The sequence below is a fragment of the Triplophysa dalaica genome, chromosome 8, assembly GCF_015846415.1.
Source record: "Triplophysa dalaica isolate WHDGS20190420 chromosome 8, ASM1584641v1, whole genome shotgun sequence".
Taxonomy (NCBI): domain Eukaryota; kingdom Metazoa; phylum Chordata; class Actinopteri; order Cypriniformes; family Nemacheilidae; genus Triplophysa; species Triplophysa dalaica.
The window spans coordinates 16,221,001-16,235,096 of record NC_079549.1 but is presented as its reverse complement, the minus strand read 5'-3'; the positions used below and the strand labels follow the sequence as shown (position 1 = coordinate 16,235,096).

The 14,096-nt window shown below is 36.2% G+C and overlaps 1 protein-coding gene across 2 annotated transcripts in view; it reads left to right on the top strand.

The window, feature by feature from the left end:
- fgf14 (fibroblast growth factor 14) overlaps positions 1-14,096 on the top strand; it is a 99,483-nt gene that overhangs the window by 4,874 nt on the left and 80,513 nt on the right. The window contains exon 1 of one of the 2 annotated variants that reach the window (XM_056755481.1): positions 7,804-7,985. The exons of the other annotated variant lie outside the window; for it this stretch is intronic. Coding sequence (XP_056611459.1) covers positions 7,898-7,985 — 88 coding nt within the window. The 5' untranslated portion in view covers positions 7,804-7,897. Of the gene's footprint in view, positions 1-7,803; positions 7,986-14,096 lie in introns of those variants that run through there. 2 annotated transcript variants of the gene reach the window in all.

The window sequence follows — 14,096 nt, the reverse complement described above, 5'->3', positions numbered from 1 at the left end:
CAAGATGTAAACATGGGTCCAGAAGTACTTCGTTTTCATTTTTGCATTTATTTATCAACATTATTATTTTTAATCTTTAAATCTTCATTCTCTCAATACTTGTTCTATTTTGATAGTCGGTGATGTCATGAGGGTGAACTGGGTAAAGTGCTTCGTGAGACAGAGGTTGGTTTACTTGGCCACCATCTTGGTAACACCCACTTGCAGCTGTTATTTAGTCTAGGTAGCTAAATCCTGCTAAAAACTGTATTTTCCAGGTTTGTCAAGCTAATGTGCATGTGCGTATTAGAAATCAAAACAGACTAGTTGATGCTTTTGCCAATAAGACAGTTGTCTCTCTTAAATTATAGGTGAGTACATATTCTCCTTTTCATTTTTCTCTACGAATTGTCTTATATCGTATGGGCGCACTTATTTGTTAGTGTGAAGAGTTGAAATTTCATGAGGACAGGGGTCATCTGCTCAAAACAGCTGGTATTCAGTTTTACAAAAGGCTAATGCATCAGGATGACCTGGTTTAGCCATGTGATCTTTGCATTATCCCGGTTGTACCTCAGTGTTAAAATGAGTTACTTTTTTGTTGCCAGCATTAGATAGAATGGTAAATGACGTTATCCAGGTAAATCAGTTCTGCGGCTCAATGATTCAACTGGAAACTCTATAAGTTATACACTGAATTTTACAAGACAGGAAACACAGACAGCAAGCAGAACATTGTAATTGGTGAAGAGCAGCTGGTGTTCTGTTCAGAGGGGCTCGAACTATTGCTTTCTTATTTGTTTCGCATTTGTTTTCCCCTTTTGTTCACAATATAAGCATTACCTCTTCACTTGTAAACCACTCTCTCATGTGCTCTGCACTAATGGGTGAGAAAGATGTTGCTATTTGCCGTTTGTTTGTGCAGAAGTCATTTTTAAATGCACTATATTGCAGAACATAGGCCTACTAAATCAAATTGGAGATTGGAACGAGAAGACACTTTGATATATTGTTAAGGAAGATGACAACATCTATTTGATATTTGCTGAGTCAACATAATAAAATGTTTGGTTATTGTGTGACTGAAAGCTCATTCGTTGTTACCAAAGTAAAATCACCAGCAGTTGCACTTAAATGAGTGTCACACATGTAATGATCGATGTCGTAATATACAACAACAATATTTTCCCCTGCAAATGCAGTAATATTCATGAGCATGTTTAATGTCTCTCTTCACCCTCATAAATAGATTCAAACTTTACATATAGAGCAATCCAATAAAAGCAGGGATGGACCACAGGCCCTCTGCAACACATTAGACGCAGTGGAGATTTACATAAAGCTGCCATCAAGTTGCTTGTGTGGCTCCATGCTGCAGCGCCACACGGCACAGTTTGACTGCTCTTGGCCAGATGCCCTGGAAGGTGGCATTAGCCTTGTTACCCTCAGAGGACACTGTAAATGCTCTTTGTACCGGCATTCATCACTGTTCAAGGGGTAAAGCAATAACAACAGGGATTTTGATTTTATTATATATAATTAATATTCAGATCCATTTATGATCATATTAAATAATTCGTTTTTAATTTGTGGTATACATATATTGTAATTTTTTCCTTTTACAATCATATGCATGTTTTTGTACAGTTAATCATCACAAACAGCTCTCGAGTCACAGTGTACTAAAACATTTACTCCAGTTTATTGCAACGTTTAATTTATGATAACATGATTTAGCGTTGTGTGGCTGCAATTCAGGAAGTTTGTGCTTACTGTTGCATGTTTTTGCTGCAGTTCCAAGTAGCCGGCTGCCAAAGTTTTCCGGAAGACATAAATCTGTGTTGTACATTATTGAATACATAAAATTTACTCCAACCTATCTGTCATACGATTTTTATACATGAAAATGTCACATTTATTACATCTGCAGTTATTGTCATTAAGTCATGTTTAACAATATAATTTCAAGGATAAATGATCTGTGAAAGTGTACCTTAGTCGGACGGAATATGATGTATTCATATCAAACGCACGAAGAATAAATCATCAGCACACTGACATAAAATGCTTGACACTAACAAAGTTGTGCTCTGGTTTTTCTGCACCGATTAAGGTGGATCATTCTCTCATGGATTGTAACAGTGGGTTTCTAGGTGCCTTAATAAATCATGTAGCAATTTGTAAAGCCTCAGGTTCCTGGTACTACTGCTTTTGCAGTCTCTATAAGATGAGATGGGGAATGATGCAGTTGAATCTGTCTTGACTTCACCCGGCACACGTCTCAGCTCCGGCTCTTGAATCCTGATCACCTGACCAAGTATGAGCTGTAGTCATTATCTGGCACACTGCTCTGATTTTTGCACTCCAAGCTGGATTCACATCAAGTGATGGGCTTTTGCTGAGAGCACAACATGACTTCTTCTGATAACTGTAGAATATATGGTTTAGGAATGTTTTACATGTGTTGATTCTGGGAGTGGGCTTACAACATGCTATTATTTTGCTTTCTGCAAACAGAGCCGTATAGTTTCCCAGTGAAGCATTTTGAAGAATCGGTTGTCATGCTAAAACAATAAGATCTGTTTACACAATGTTACATTGTACACTTTCTGTACAATTTCATTGACATGGTAAATTTGTAGATGCCTCAAGCATCAGGGCTCCTTAGTTTTTTCTTTTTTTTACATGCCTAATGGTTTGGTAAATCATTTTATTCTAAATGTAATTTGGGGTAATCACATTCACTGAAAAGGTCCTGCTTATTTGTTACATCAGTCTTGTGTCTATTCAAGTCACATGATCATGGAGTAATGGAGTAATTTAGAGGCACGAGGTCCTTTCAGTTACTTTACAACCCTTAGCTTATAGCTGTTTTTTCAGATGCTTAAGCATATGAATAATTAGATTTAATATGATATCTATATATTTTTGAATAAACTCAACTCATCTCAAAACAAATTCTTAAATAATCTAGAAAAAATATTACATTTGATCAAATCTAGAAAACCCTCATACATAGACAAACAGCAGCAGTGCATTTGTAGGTTTTTGTGTGTGAAACCTTTTTCCCTTTTGTTGCAATGGAAGCTACACCCTGTTGGAGTGAAACAACTCCTCTGCACCAGCCAGATCGTTTTATCTATCAGAACTGCTTACAGAGTTCCTTGCCTTTTGCTGGCCTGTCTGGATTTTCTTATGTAGTCATCAGTGCGAATCACCAGCAAGGATTTTGATGGAGACTCCTTACTGTGCACCACTCTTCTCATGATACAGACGGCAATCATTTAGAACTTCCTCCTCCTACTACACTGTATATTTGGTGAATTTTATTAATAGGCCAGAACCTACAATACACATATAAAAATGAACCAAGGCTTGTTACAAAATGCTTTGTTAAAAAGTTTAAGACAATCTGCATTTCAATTTTTTTTTATGTTTTGCACATTGGAAAGGTCGTAGGTGGACGTTCCGACCCAGTGTTTATGAGCGTGGAGAAAGAAAACGATCCAAAAGATTGTTGTTTAAAATGGTCAGTTCGTGTGCATATCAGTTATGTTAACATCCGATGAAAGCTACGTCACGTCTAGCCTTTCCAACGTGATTGTGTAATACGGAAGTCGTGGACGTGCATTCAATTCACGAGTCAGTGCAAGCCATGCATTTATGTTTACAAAGTATATACTTTTTGCTGCTTGATTTTTTGTTGTCTTTGCTTGTTATGAATACTTGTATTTGTATTTAAGTAATTTTGAGACGTTTTAAAAATTTTTTGGGCCCAGGTTAACACTCTAACGCCTGTTATCGTGTCTCTTGTGGCAACGTTAAGAATTGCAGCACATGTACTGTGTAATGACACATTTCAAATCAAGCAAGCCTGAAGTGTTTGTGTTGTGTATTTGTATACAGTGTGTTTTGGGCCTTAAAGTCTGCTATATCTTATACCGTAGCTGCACCTTGCAGCATCTCTTCAAACCACCAACCATCTCCAACAAGTGCATATATAGTGGATCATAAATAGATGATGAGATTTCCCTGCTTTCCTGGCCAGAAGTTGTTTTCATGAATTCCAGGTTAATGGCTGAATGACTATGTTAAGAGTGTTTCTTATTTCAGCAGCATGAAATGAATTTTTACAACATATTGATTTAAGTAGTTGCTCTATTGTTCTCTTCAGCCTAGTGGATATTTGTTGTGAGGAGATGTTTGATGTTTCCCACTGAGTGCGCTATGGGTTTCTTTCCGCTGGCTCTGCTAAGGCTGTTCACACAGTTAGCTAAAGTAGCTAGCAGTTCTAACAAGTTTGACTAAGATAGAAGCTAGTTTATTTACAAAACACTTTTATCCAAAACGACTTAGGTTATACAAGACACCATTTACAGAAGTCTTGCCACTCAGCGCCCATGTTTGGAATGCCTCTGGGCAGCTATTTACATCCTAGCAAGTCAACAGTCCTATCTCCTTTATATTTGTAAAATCGCTGGCAGAATCACATTTAAATAGCATATTTCTGATCATTGATTCATTGATTAAGTTTGATATGGACTGTACCATAACGTTGGTCTGCTATGCTTAAATTGCACTAAAAATAAACTTTAGCCACTGTGCATGTGCACAGGCTTTCATACGCCTCACGAGAGCCCCGCCCCAGAGAATCGTCAATCTTTATCGATTGACGATGGGATCGTTTTTCAAGAAGGCAGGGCTTTCTTCTTTAGAGGGGCCATATTGAGCGTTGCGTTTCTCCCCATTTATTGTAATGGCAGTGGCACATCTTGTACATATAGTATATTATTAACATATTTAGTTCTTCTGCGCAGCAAACAATGAAGTATTTTGGTCTTGTTTGTAAATATAAAAATTCTTCAGTCAAGATACATTTAGTTTTCTTAAAAGGACGATGAAGTCCTTTTAAGAAACAAGAAAACAATCTGCTCATAGGTTTACGAATCAACTTAATTCAATAATCTTTATTAAGTTTATTTTTCTTACTCCGTTGGCATACTTTATTCTTTTTGTAAGCATAAAATGACTCATTTTTTACTCTTATGGCCAGACTACAGCATGAACCGGTCCAGTCACGGTCCAGCTAGTAATTCCTTTAACTGCACCATTCTCCATAAACAACCATTCAACCATACAACTTTGCAAACAAAATATAAATTAATCATTTATGTTTATTAATTATACCATCACTGTCCTTCTGAAACCTCTGATGTCTAAATTTGTTTTTCAAAAATGGAAAAATACTGTACTTTAATGTTTTATAAATACTTTTTGTGGGTTAGATATTCGCGAAACCCAGTGACAAACATAAAGGGTAAATGATTTATATGAAATATGGAGATACAAGGTTTCAAAAGGACAGCAACGTTTTATTTTCCCGGTCTGCTGTCTTTCCTGTCAAAGTTCAGTCTTGGTACTGTGCTCATGTGGTGCCATCAGCCAATCAGCTTTGTCATGACATCATTTTCCTGCAGCTAAAAGATGGCTTTCTCTACATACTTATAAATACTAGAGTCTGCTTCACCCGTTTATATCAATTAAGCAGTATCTGGTATGGAGATCGCAGAAACTGAATGTCTTTCAAAGCATGTTAGCCTTAGTCTAGCCTGTAGTTTGTGTCGATGTAGCTTGTAAAAGATGACAGGCTTACCACAAGGGTGACTGTATTACTGTTTGGATCGCAAACAGTATGAATAACCTGTGAAACCGAACAGTTGTCTCTCAGCTTGACTGTGTGTGTGTGTGTGTAAGTGGAACACTCTTTTTTACCCCCCTCTCTCTCTTTCTTCAGCAGTCTACGCGGGGATGTGAGCTACTAGAGGTTGTGCTGTGTAATTTTGCTGCAGTGCAGCTGACAGTATTGTAACAGTGCCTCTCGATGGATACGTCTGCCTTTTTGCAGCGCTGATTCTACGGTAGTTATGGAACAACTCCAAACGGTTTTGTTTAAGAAAAATTGCATTAGTCCCCCGGTTTCATATTCATCCATCATCGCTGACACCCCTTGTGCTTTGTAGCCTTACTTTTACACTTAGATAGCTTTGTCAACGTTTTCTGCTGACCTTTAGGAAGTTATTATTCCCCCTTTTATTGGTTGCTCAACGATGTGTTTGCGATTGTGTTTGGGGTCTCGAGTAAACTGCAGTTGCTTCTGTATTTTTTCTTGCCGTTAATTGTAATGATACCGTTGAATGCGGCGTCATAGCACAGCTAATTGTAGGTTCATGGATAATTACTATTATTTAGAGTACTGTCAGTGTTTACTCACCTAGCATGCGGCTAATTGAATATATTTGCTAATAGCGATGCTTTCAAACAGGAAAGAGACAACAAAGAGAACGATAAAGACACCGCCAGAGATGAAAGACATGGAAAGTGATTGAACATGACATTGAGCTTTTGAATAACGTCATGGAAAAACAAAGGGTTGAACTTAAATGTTTTTCCAGGTCACAAGGCAAATGATTCACTCTTGTCAGTGATGAATGGCAATTAGCACGAAGCGGGTTCAGTAAAGTTTGAGCATAAATAACAACTTGCTATCAACATCTCACTCACTTTTATAAATTGTTTAGACAACTGCTGAAATAGTAATATTCATTTTAAATATTTATATAATATTTAACATTAAATTATTATAAATGTTTTATGTATAGACTTTGAAATATTTTTTGATAAAATAATCAGTTATATAATACCTTTCAGCTTCTATATTTTGTATATTATTATATAAATATGGAATATTCATAATGTGTAATATTTAATTATTATACATATTGAAAACCATTCTTTTATGTATAAATTGAAGGGGTCATATGGCACTCATACGTGTTTTTATGTGTCTTTGTTGTGTAATTAGTTGCCCATGCATGTAATAGACACGCAAAATTGTGTCGGAACAAAAATATGCATTCTGTCTGAAACGCCTTGTGTAACCACACCCCCACAAATCTACATCAGTTCATGATACGCTTTGACTAAGACCACCCCAATGTATACGCAAGTAAGGTGGGCATACCTGTCAGTACAATTACTTTGGAATCTGATGTTCCAAATATGGTAAGAGGCGTTACATTTCCGTCACACGCTTGCAGTATTCGACCAATCACTACGCACTGGTTAACTGGCCAATCATAGCACACCTAGCTTTTCAGAGGCGAGGCAAAGAGGAGATACAAACATGCATTGTATGTGGAAAAAAATATGTTTTTTAACATTAAATTCAGTTTAAACATTGCATTACATCTAAAACAAACGATAATATTCTTTTTAGCAGTGTCATATGACCCCTTTAATTTAATTTTATAAAGACTGCTCTTGCAAATTCCCAGTTGTATGGCAGAATAAAGAAAGAAGGAAAGAATGAAAATCTGAATATCGAACACTGGCAATAAAGTATTTTTGAGCTGTCAAGCGCCACCTTGAGGAGTGTTTTTAGCTAGCAACAATTGTAAAGTGAGCACAACAAGCTCAAGATGTACTGGGCCCATGGAGTTCTCTGCCTGAGCCCTATTTCAGTACAGAGAAATGGAACAGATATCTGTTGTAACTGCGGTGTTAAGGGACTGCTCAAAACACCACTAGTATTTCCATATACAGGCATATAAGTTTTACAGCGCTGTCCACGTGTTATGTCATCACTCTGAGACTGCTATTACAATAATAGCCAACATGCTCTGTCCTGACCTGTAAGAACAAAATCAGCCCCAGCATAATATCTAACAGATAAAGATGTACTTGTACTGGTAACACTTGACATTCCTCAGAGATTATCATTATTCAACAGTATATCAAGGCTTCTAGTGGGTCACCGGCACCGCAGAGCTGCAACGTATCTCTGAAGAGGCCATAAGAGGGCTGGTAGCCTTCACCAGCTACCTGCTGACTGTTCGGCCCCTGTAGGAAAGATCGGTTGATGTTGAAAGGCTGTAAAATGGAAACCTCAGGGTTGTTAAAGATTTTTGAGAGACGCATTCGCACTGTTATGAAACATGATGTGCCGGGTAAGTGCAACCTGGTGTGGCTGCTGTTTTGCATTTGTCTATTAACGGCCTTACCGTTGCTGGACTTAATTTAATTTTGTCTTGCCAAAACTTCACGACACTTGTAATGCAATTGTGACTCGCACTAATTCACTTTAGGATATCTACAAGTCAGATTTGACCAGTCGTTATTTCTGGACAACATATTTATAATTCAGTAGGCTACTGACTGGTAAATATTCCAGGTCCACATTGACAATATTTATATTGCACCTGTCACATCTCTATTGACTTCCATTGGTTTTGATATGACACTTTTTAGACTTGCACTAACTTTTACAATGTAAAGAATGTTATTAAATTTAAATGATCAGCAACTCACACAAAGGGAAATTGTATTTATAGAAATTGAATAGTAGTACTTACTTTTAGTTTTAAACTGTCATGTAATGTTATGGACATGTTATTGCGACAAAAAGCATATCATAATTATCCGCTTTAAAAAAGTAGTACCCAAACCACTACATGAAGGTTTAGAGAATCAACATATAATTGCCAAATATCACACAGTACAGCAGATATGCTGATATCGCTAGAATCCTCAAACAAAATCACAAAAAATCACTCTCTTTCACTGGAGCCAGGAGCTGCGCGCAAAGACATGAGTGATTTGAGCAGAACACTCTTCATTTTTCTCTTCCTCTCACTACTCGGTTGTAAATAAATTGTGAATCAAAGTGTAAATCACCTGCGCTCAGATAAAAACTACCTTAATATCAGCCTCAGTATCTTGTGCCATGCGGACAAAGCTAAACGCTGCATTGCAGAAAATTAAAATGGAAGGTCAAAAATGTATCTTATCGTTGTTTTTTTATTGAAGACTCTTTTTTTATTGGCTTGGTGGGGGGAATGATATGATTATGGATTGACTGCATCTGGCATTCCCTCACACCCTCCTACCTGTCTAGAGGCTGAGATGAGTGAGTCTCATTAAAGGTGCTGGTGAGAGAAGGGCAGACACACACAGGTGGTGCAAGGCTGCAGGGCTGCCAGCTCTCTGGATAAACACACTGATCTCACCATTGCTCAGCCTGATCCAATCAGAGGCTTGTTCGATGCTCCTGCGGAGCTCTTGCTCTCTCTCACTGCAGTCCACCTCGTAGTTCCCACATTCGCATGTGTCACGCAAACAGGTGCATCATGGGTGTCACGGCTCGCTTGATGCGTTACACTACTGTATGTAAGTGTAAGAAGTGTTAGTCTAGTGGTTCTGTTTTCATTTAGCCTGCTGGGTTCAAATTTCAACATAATTTGAGAGCTTTGACATTTTGATAATAACTCATTTTGTGTTTTAGAGTGGATAGAGTTTCGAATGACATGAGGGTGGGTACATAATGATTTGAAGCAATTGATCCGCATGTGAAAAGTGTGACTTGATTTAAAAAACACCAAATTTAGTGTGAATGAGTGATTTAGGCTTTAGAACAGCTGCTTCTTATATACTTACTAATAAAATCTATTTTTATAAATAGTATATAAATATGAGTGAGTGAGATGAGCCATGAAAAAAATTGAGAGACCATTTCAAATGTTAATTTAATCAGCATTTTTAGATGTATTGTGACCATTCCGGTCCAGTGTCTGTTGAACAACAAAATCAAACCTCAGGAGTGACATCATTTTATCCAATTGCAGTGTGAAAGACTGAAAGCATCACAAGACAAAGGAGAACTGTAATGAAAAAAGATGTAATTATTCATATTAGTATGTATTTGAACTTGTCCTAAATGCATGTACAAATATTACTGTTGTATTGCTTAAAAGGCAATATGAAATAATTTTGTATTTGATGTTCGAAAAAATACAGAGCTTCTTCATGTTTCTTTTACCTATTTCTCCAGTTTACATTTTTCTGTAAATAAATGCAAATAGAAACCATATTTATGTAAAATACACCTGTCAACTGTCGGAGCCCTTTTTGAGCCTACACATGAAAACGCATGTTGGAACTAAAAGACCGTAACTCATGAATTCTTTGGAATACAGACTTATGGTTGGTCTCGTTTGAAAAAAGAAAAGTAGCTGATTATTGCAAAAAAAATCACACACACAAAAAAATGGTATGTTGTTAGGTTTACTGTAAAAAATAAATAAAAAAGTTTATGTTTTTCTTTGATTAAAAATACATTAAAAAAATACGGGTCGCAAAAGGATAACAAAAGATCTAAGCACACTCTTTATAAAAAATAATCAATTGCTCTCACTACATAAATTATCTAAAAAAACACCAAAGAAATCTGTATTCTAGAGTCTTAGATCTTTCCAATGATATATAGTTTGTCATGATTCGATTAGAAATTACATGCAAAATATTGACGCAAACTTAGGTGTCCCGTGTACGGAACAGGTGACAGTTAACAGGGCACGAGAATATTTTGGGCCCAATTTGGGCATTTTCACTTAGGGGTGTACTCAATTTTGTAGCCAGCGGTTTTGACATTAATGGCTGTGTGTTGAGTTCTTTTGAGGCGACAGCAAATTTACACTGTTATACAACCTGTACACTCACTACTTTAAATTGCAGCAAAGTGTCATTTCTTCAGTGTTTTCAGATATAAAGATATAATAAAATATCTACAAAAATGTGATGGGTGTTCTCACTTCTGTGAGATACTGCATATATACTACAACTAATACTACTAATAATACAAAAGGACATATTCAAAATCAAATCCACCTTAATTAGAAATCTAAGGGGGTTTGCGTCCCCTCAACCTCTGCTTACAAATAACACCGATCACCCACCCACAAATACAAAAATTTGTAACCTAATTCTGCATTGACACAGGAATGTTATGATAATGAAGTGGCACTCAGGCTGGCTGTGCTTGATATTCTATTAGAATTTCCAGAGGTCTGTATCCTTGCACTGTAGCTCTGTTTGGTATCAAAGCACTTTGGCCTTTTTCAGATGAGATGCATAAAAGAATAGTACCCCCAAAAACAATTTGACCCTTTACTCACTGTTGAATATTTCTAAACCTGTAAGTTTTTTTCTCTTTTAGCTTTTATTTAATGCAATATAGCAAATGTTGCTAAATCAACATACTTGTTAGTTTTGTGTTGCCTTCACATGGTATCGCATAATTTCCCACTTCTGATATCAGCCATGTAAAACTTTGCTGTATTTTGCAGCAGGTTTGCCAGTACATTATTCCTATTAGGACTGTTTTCAATTTGAGTTAATCATTACTTTCACCAAATTCAAAATTAAAACACTTTGACTTTGAGATTCAAAATGAGCAAGAAGAGACTTGCAGTAGGATAGCAACACTGTAAAAAAGGACATTCTTCCTAAGCATTTTTGTCTTGTTTTTTAGTAAAAATATTTGGAATTTCTTAAATTACGGTACATTTACATAACAATAAAAGTGATCTAAGATATTTTGTCTTGTTTCATCAAAGAAAATATAAGAAACAGTTCAATATATGTAATTAAATCTCCAATAAGTTACTGGCAAACCTGCTGCAAAACTACAGGAAAGTTTTACAGTGTGCTATTTTCACTGTGTATAAAACATACAATATGCTTCAAATTATTGTATGAAAATATTTACTAATTTAACAATAAAGCTGTTGAAGAAAAACTGATGCAGGATAAATCTTACCATCTGCTATTTGTAAAGTATAAGGCCCGCCCATCTTGATAATTTGGGTGTCAAAATTATTTCCCAACTTGTTGTGAACACGACATCAGAGGGCATTCATGTGCAATTTTATCTATAACATATTTTTGATAATTCTGAGTACATCTGAAGGCAGCATTTGAACAACATTTTTATCAACTAATATGATATAAGCTTAGGGTCACGCTTAGGATGTAGTCCATGCCAATGGAGCAGTTTCCAATCATTAGTCAAGTCAACTTTAGCGCTTTTTACAATTTTCATTGTTACAAAGCAGCTGTACACAAAACCTTTTGACTATAAGCAAAACATTTAAAGTTATAAAAGTAAAAACAAAAAAGGTGAAAACACAGAAAACAGACACACACACACTGATTCAAACACTCCACACACACAATATGCACACGCACTCTCACAGACACACACACAAAGGCGCACACAGACACGCACTCTCACATTAAATATACTGTAAATAATACCGTGATAAAAATGACAAAATGCATTGGGCTGTTGCTCTTACCAACCACGTTCAATGTTTGAAAGTTTTACAAGCTGTTTATTTCAATAAACTTTATATAACAGACATTCAAACTATCGATTCAAATGCTTGCTTTTCAAGCGGTTATATGCTGAGTGAAACTTTACAGTTTCAAGACCCCCAAGTTCCCTTTTTACAGCATTTTCAACTCTTTGTAAGCGTGTCAATATTTATGCACAATTTCCCAAGGTTACGGCACATGTTGAAAGGGATGTCAGACCGTCACCTCGCTACGTAACTTCCCTTCAACAAACACGAGATAGGTTGTCGTTACACGTCCTTAATCTATCTTGGTCGTGATGCGTGATGCGTGAAAGCGTAACAATAATGGCCGTCTAAATATAGTTGCTTCTTTAAGAGGTGACATAGCAACAGAGTTGGGATCTGTTGACTACAGAAGCTGAACTTCAGATCTGCCTTTTGATATTCCTTTGAATAGAGCGATGTTGACTGACACTGTTTTTGTCTTGCGTTTAGATGTGATATAGTGAGGAGTTATGTAAAACAATATAGTAGATGTAGGTTTCTTTCTGTGAAGCATCCCTTAAGAAGGCTACTATTTTGATCTTGTAAACCCAACGTCAGGATAGTGCAACAGTTTACTCATACCTGCTTTTAAAAGTTGCTGAGTCCACCCGAAAAGCTGACAGCTTTTACTGCCCCATTATTTATGCTGAGATTCACTCTGCTTTTGGCTTCCGGACAGCATTGTTTTCTCAGTTCTTCAATCTCAATTCAAGTCACTCTTGATGTCCGTCTCACAATACCTGCAAATTAAGTCATAACATTAAAAAAGTTTCATAACGTCTTACCTTGGCTGAGTAATATGAGAAAATATTATTTTAGGATAAAATAGCAGCATCACAAGTCTCACAACACATTGTATGATACTGTACAGCTGAGAAAATGTATATATGTTTTGAACTTTCTCAGGTTAAAGGTTCTTGTTTTGTTAAAGGTTGGTAGCTTCAAAAGTGAGTAATAATTACCATCTTTGACATCCGCTCACACAGGCATTTAGCCTGTTGAACTGACTGGCTTACACTCAAGGGAACTGTGATGGAGAAACTGTTTTAATGTCTTATATGAGTGGGCTAAGCAACTGCTATATGATTCATCCTTCAGTCTAGGAACACAGAGAAAAGATCAGGTTTGAATGTCTATTGAGACAATATTTCTGCCAGTGCTGTGGGGTTACTTAGCAATATGGTGGAAATAAAAGTTCTGTCAAAAACTGTATTAAAACTATATGCTTATAGCATAAGATAGTCTTGTGCCTGTATTCAACAATCGGGTTTCTTGTGATAATTAATTTGCACACACTGACATTTTTTAGGGATGCTGATCTTTTTTAATGCAGACAATACTTTTTTTTTTAAATACAGTGATTAACCTAATAGAATGACTGAATAAGGAGATCCATAATAAACAACATTATATATTTTGTCTATTTATTTTTGGCTTTAATGTAAATATGGTTACAATTCTCCCAATCATAGTAGACTTTATTTAGATATCAATCAGTAAACCTGTCATAAATTGCAAACATACATTTCATATCGTCGAAATGTAAAAATTTGCAGATTTTTAGGAAATGGAAATTACACGGTACTTTTAAAAGGATCAAATACTGTGTTGTCAAAGTTTGGTTTAATTGGTTAGATATTTGCAATACCTAGCGGCAAACATAAAGGGTGGCTAATAATAATGATCTATGGAAAAAAAATGTAATCACAAAATATGGAGATACAAGGTTTCAGAAGTACGGCAGCGATTTTCAGGTGTCAATCATTATTTTATCAAATCTAAACAATAATTTGTGCATTATTTTTTCATACTTTAAAATATGACTTGGTGTCAATGATGTTAAATAAAAAAACAAGTCTACCTTTAAATGCAATTCAGATA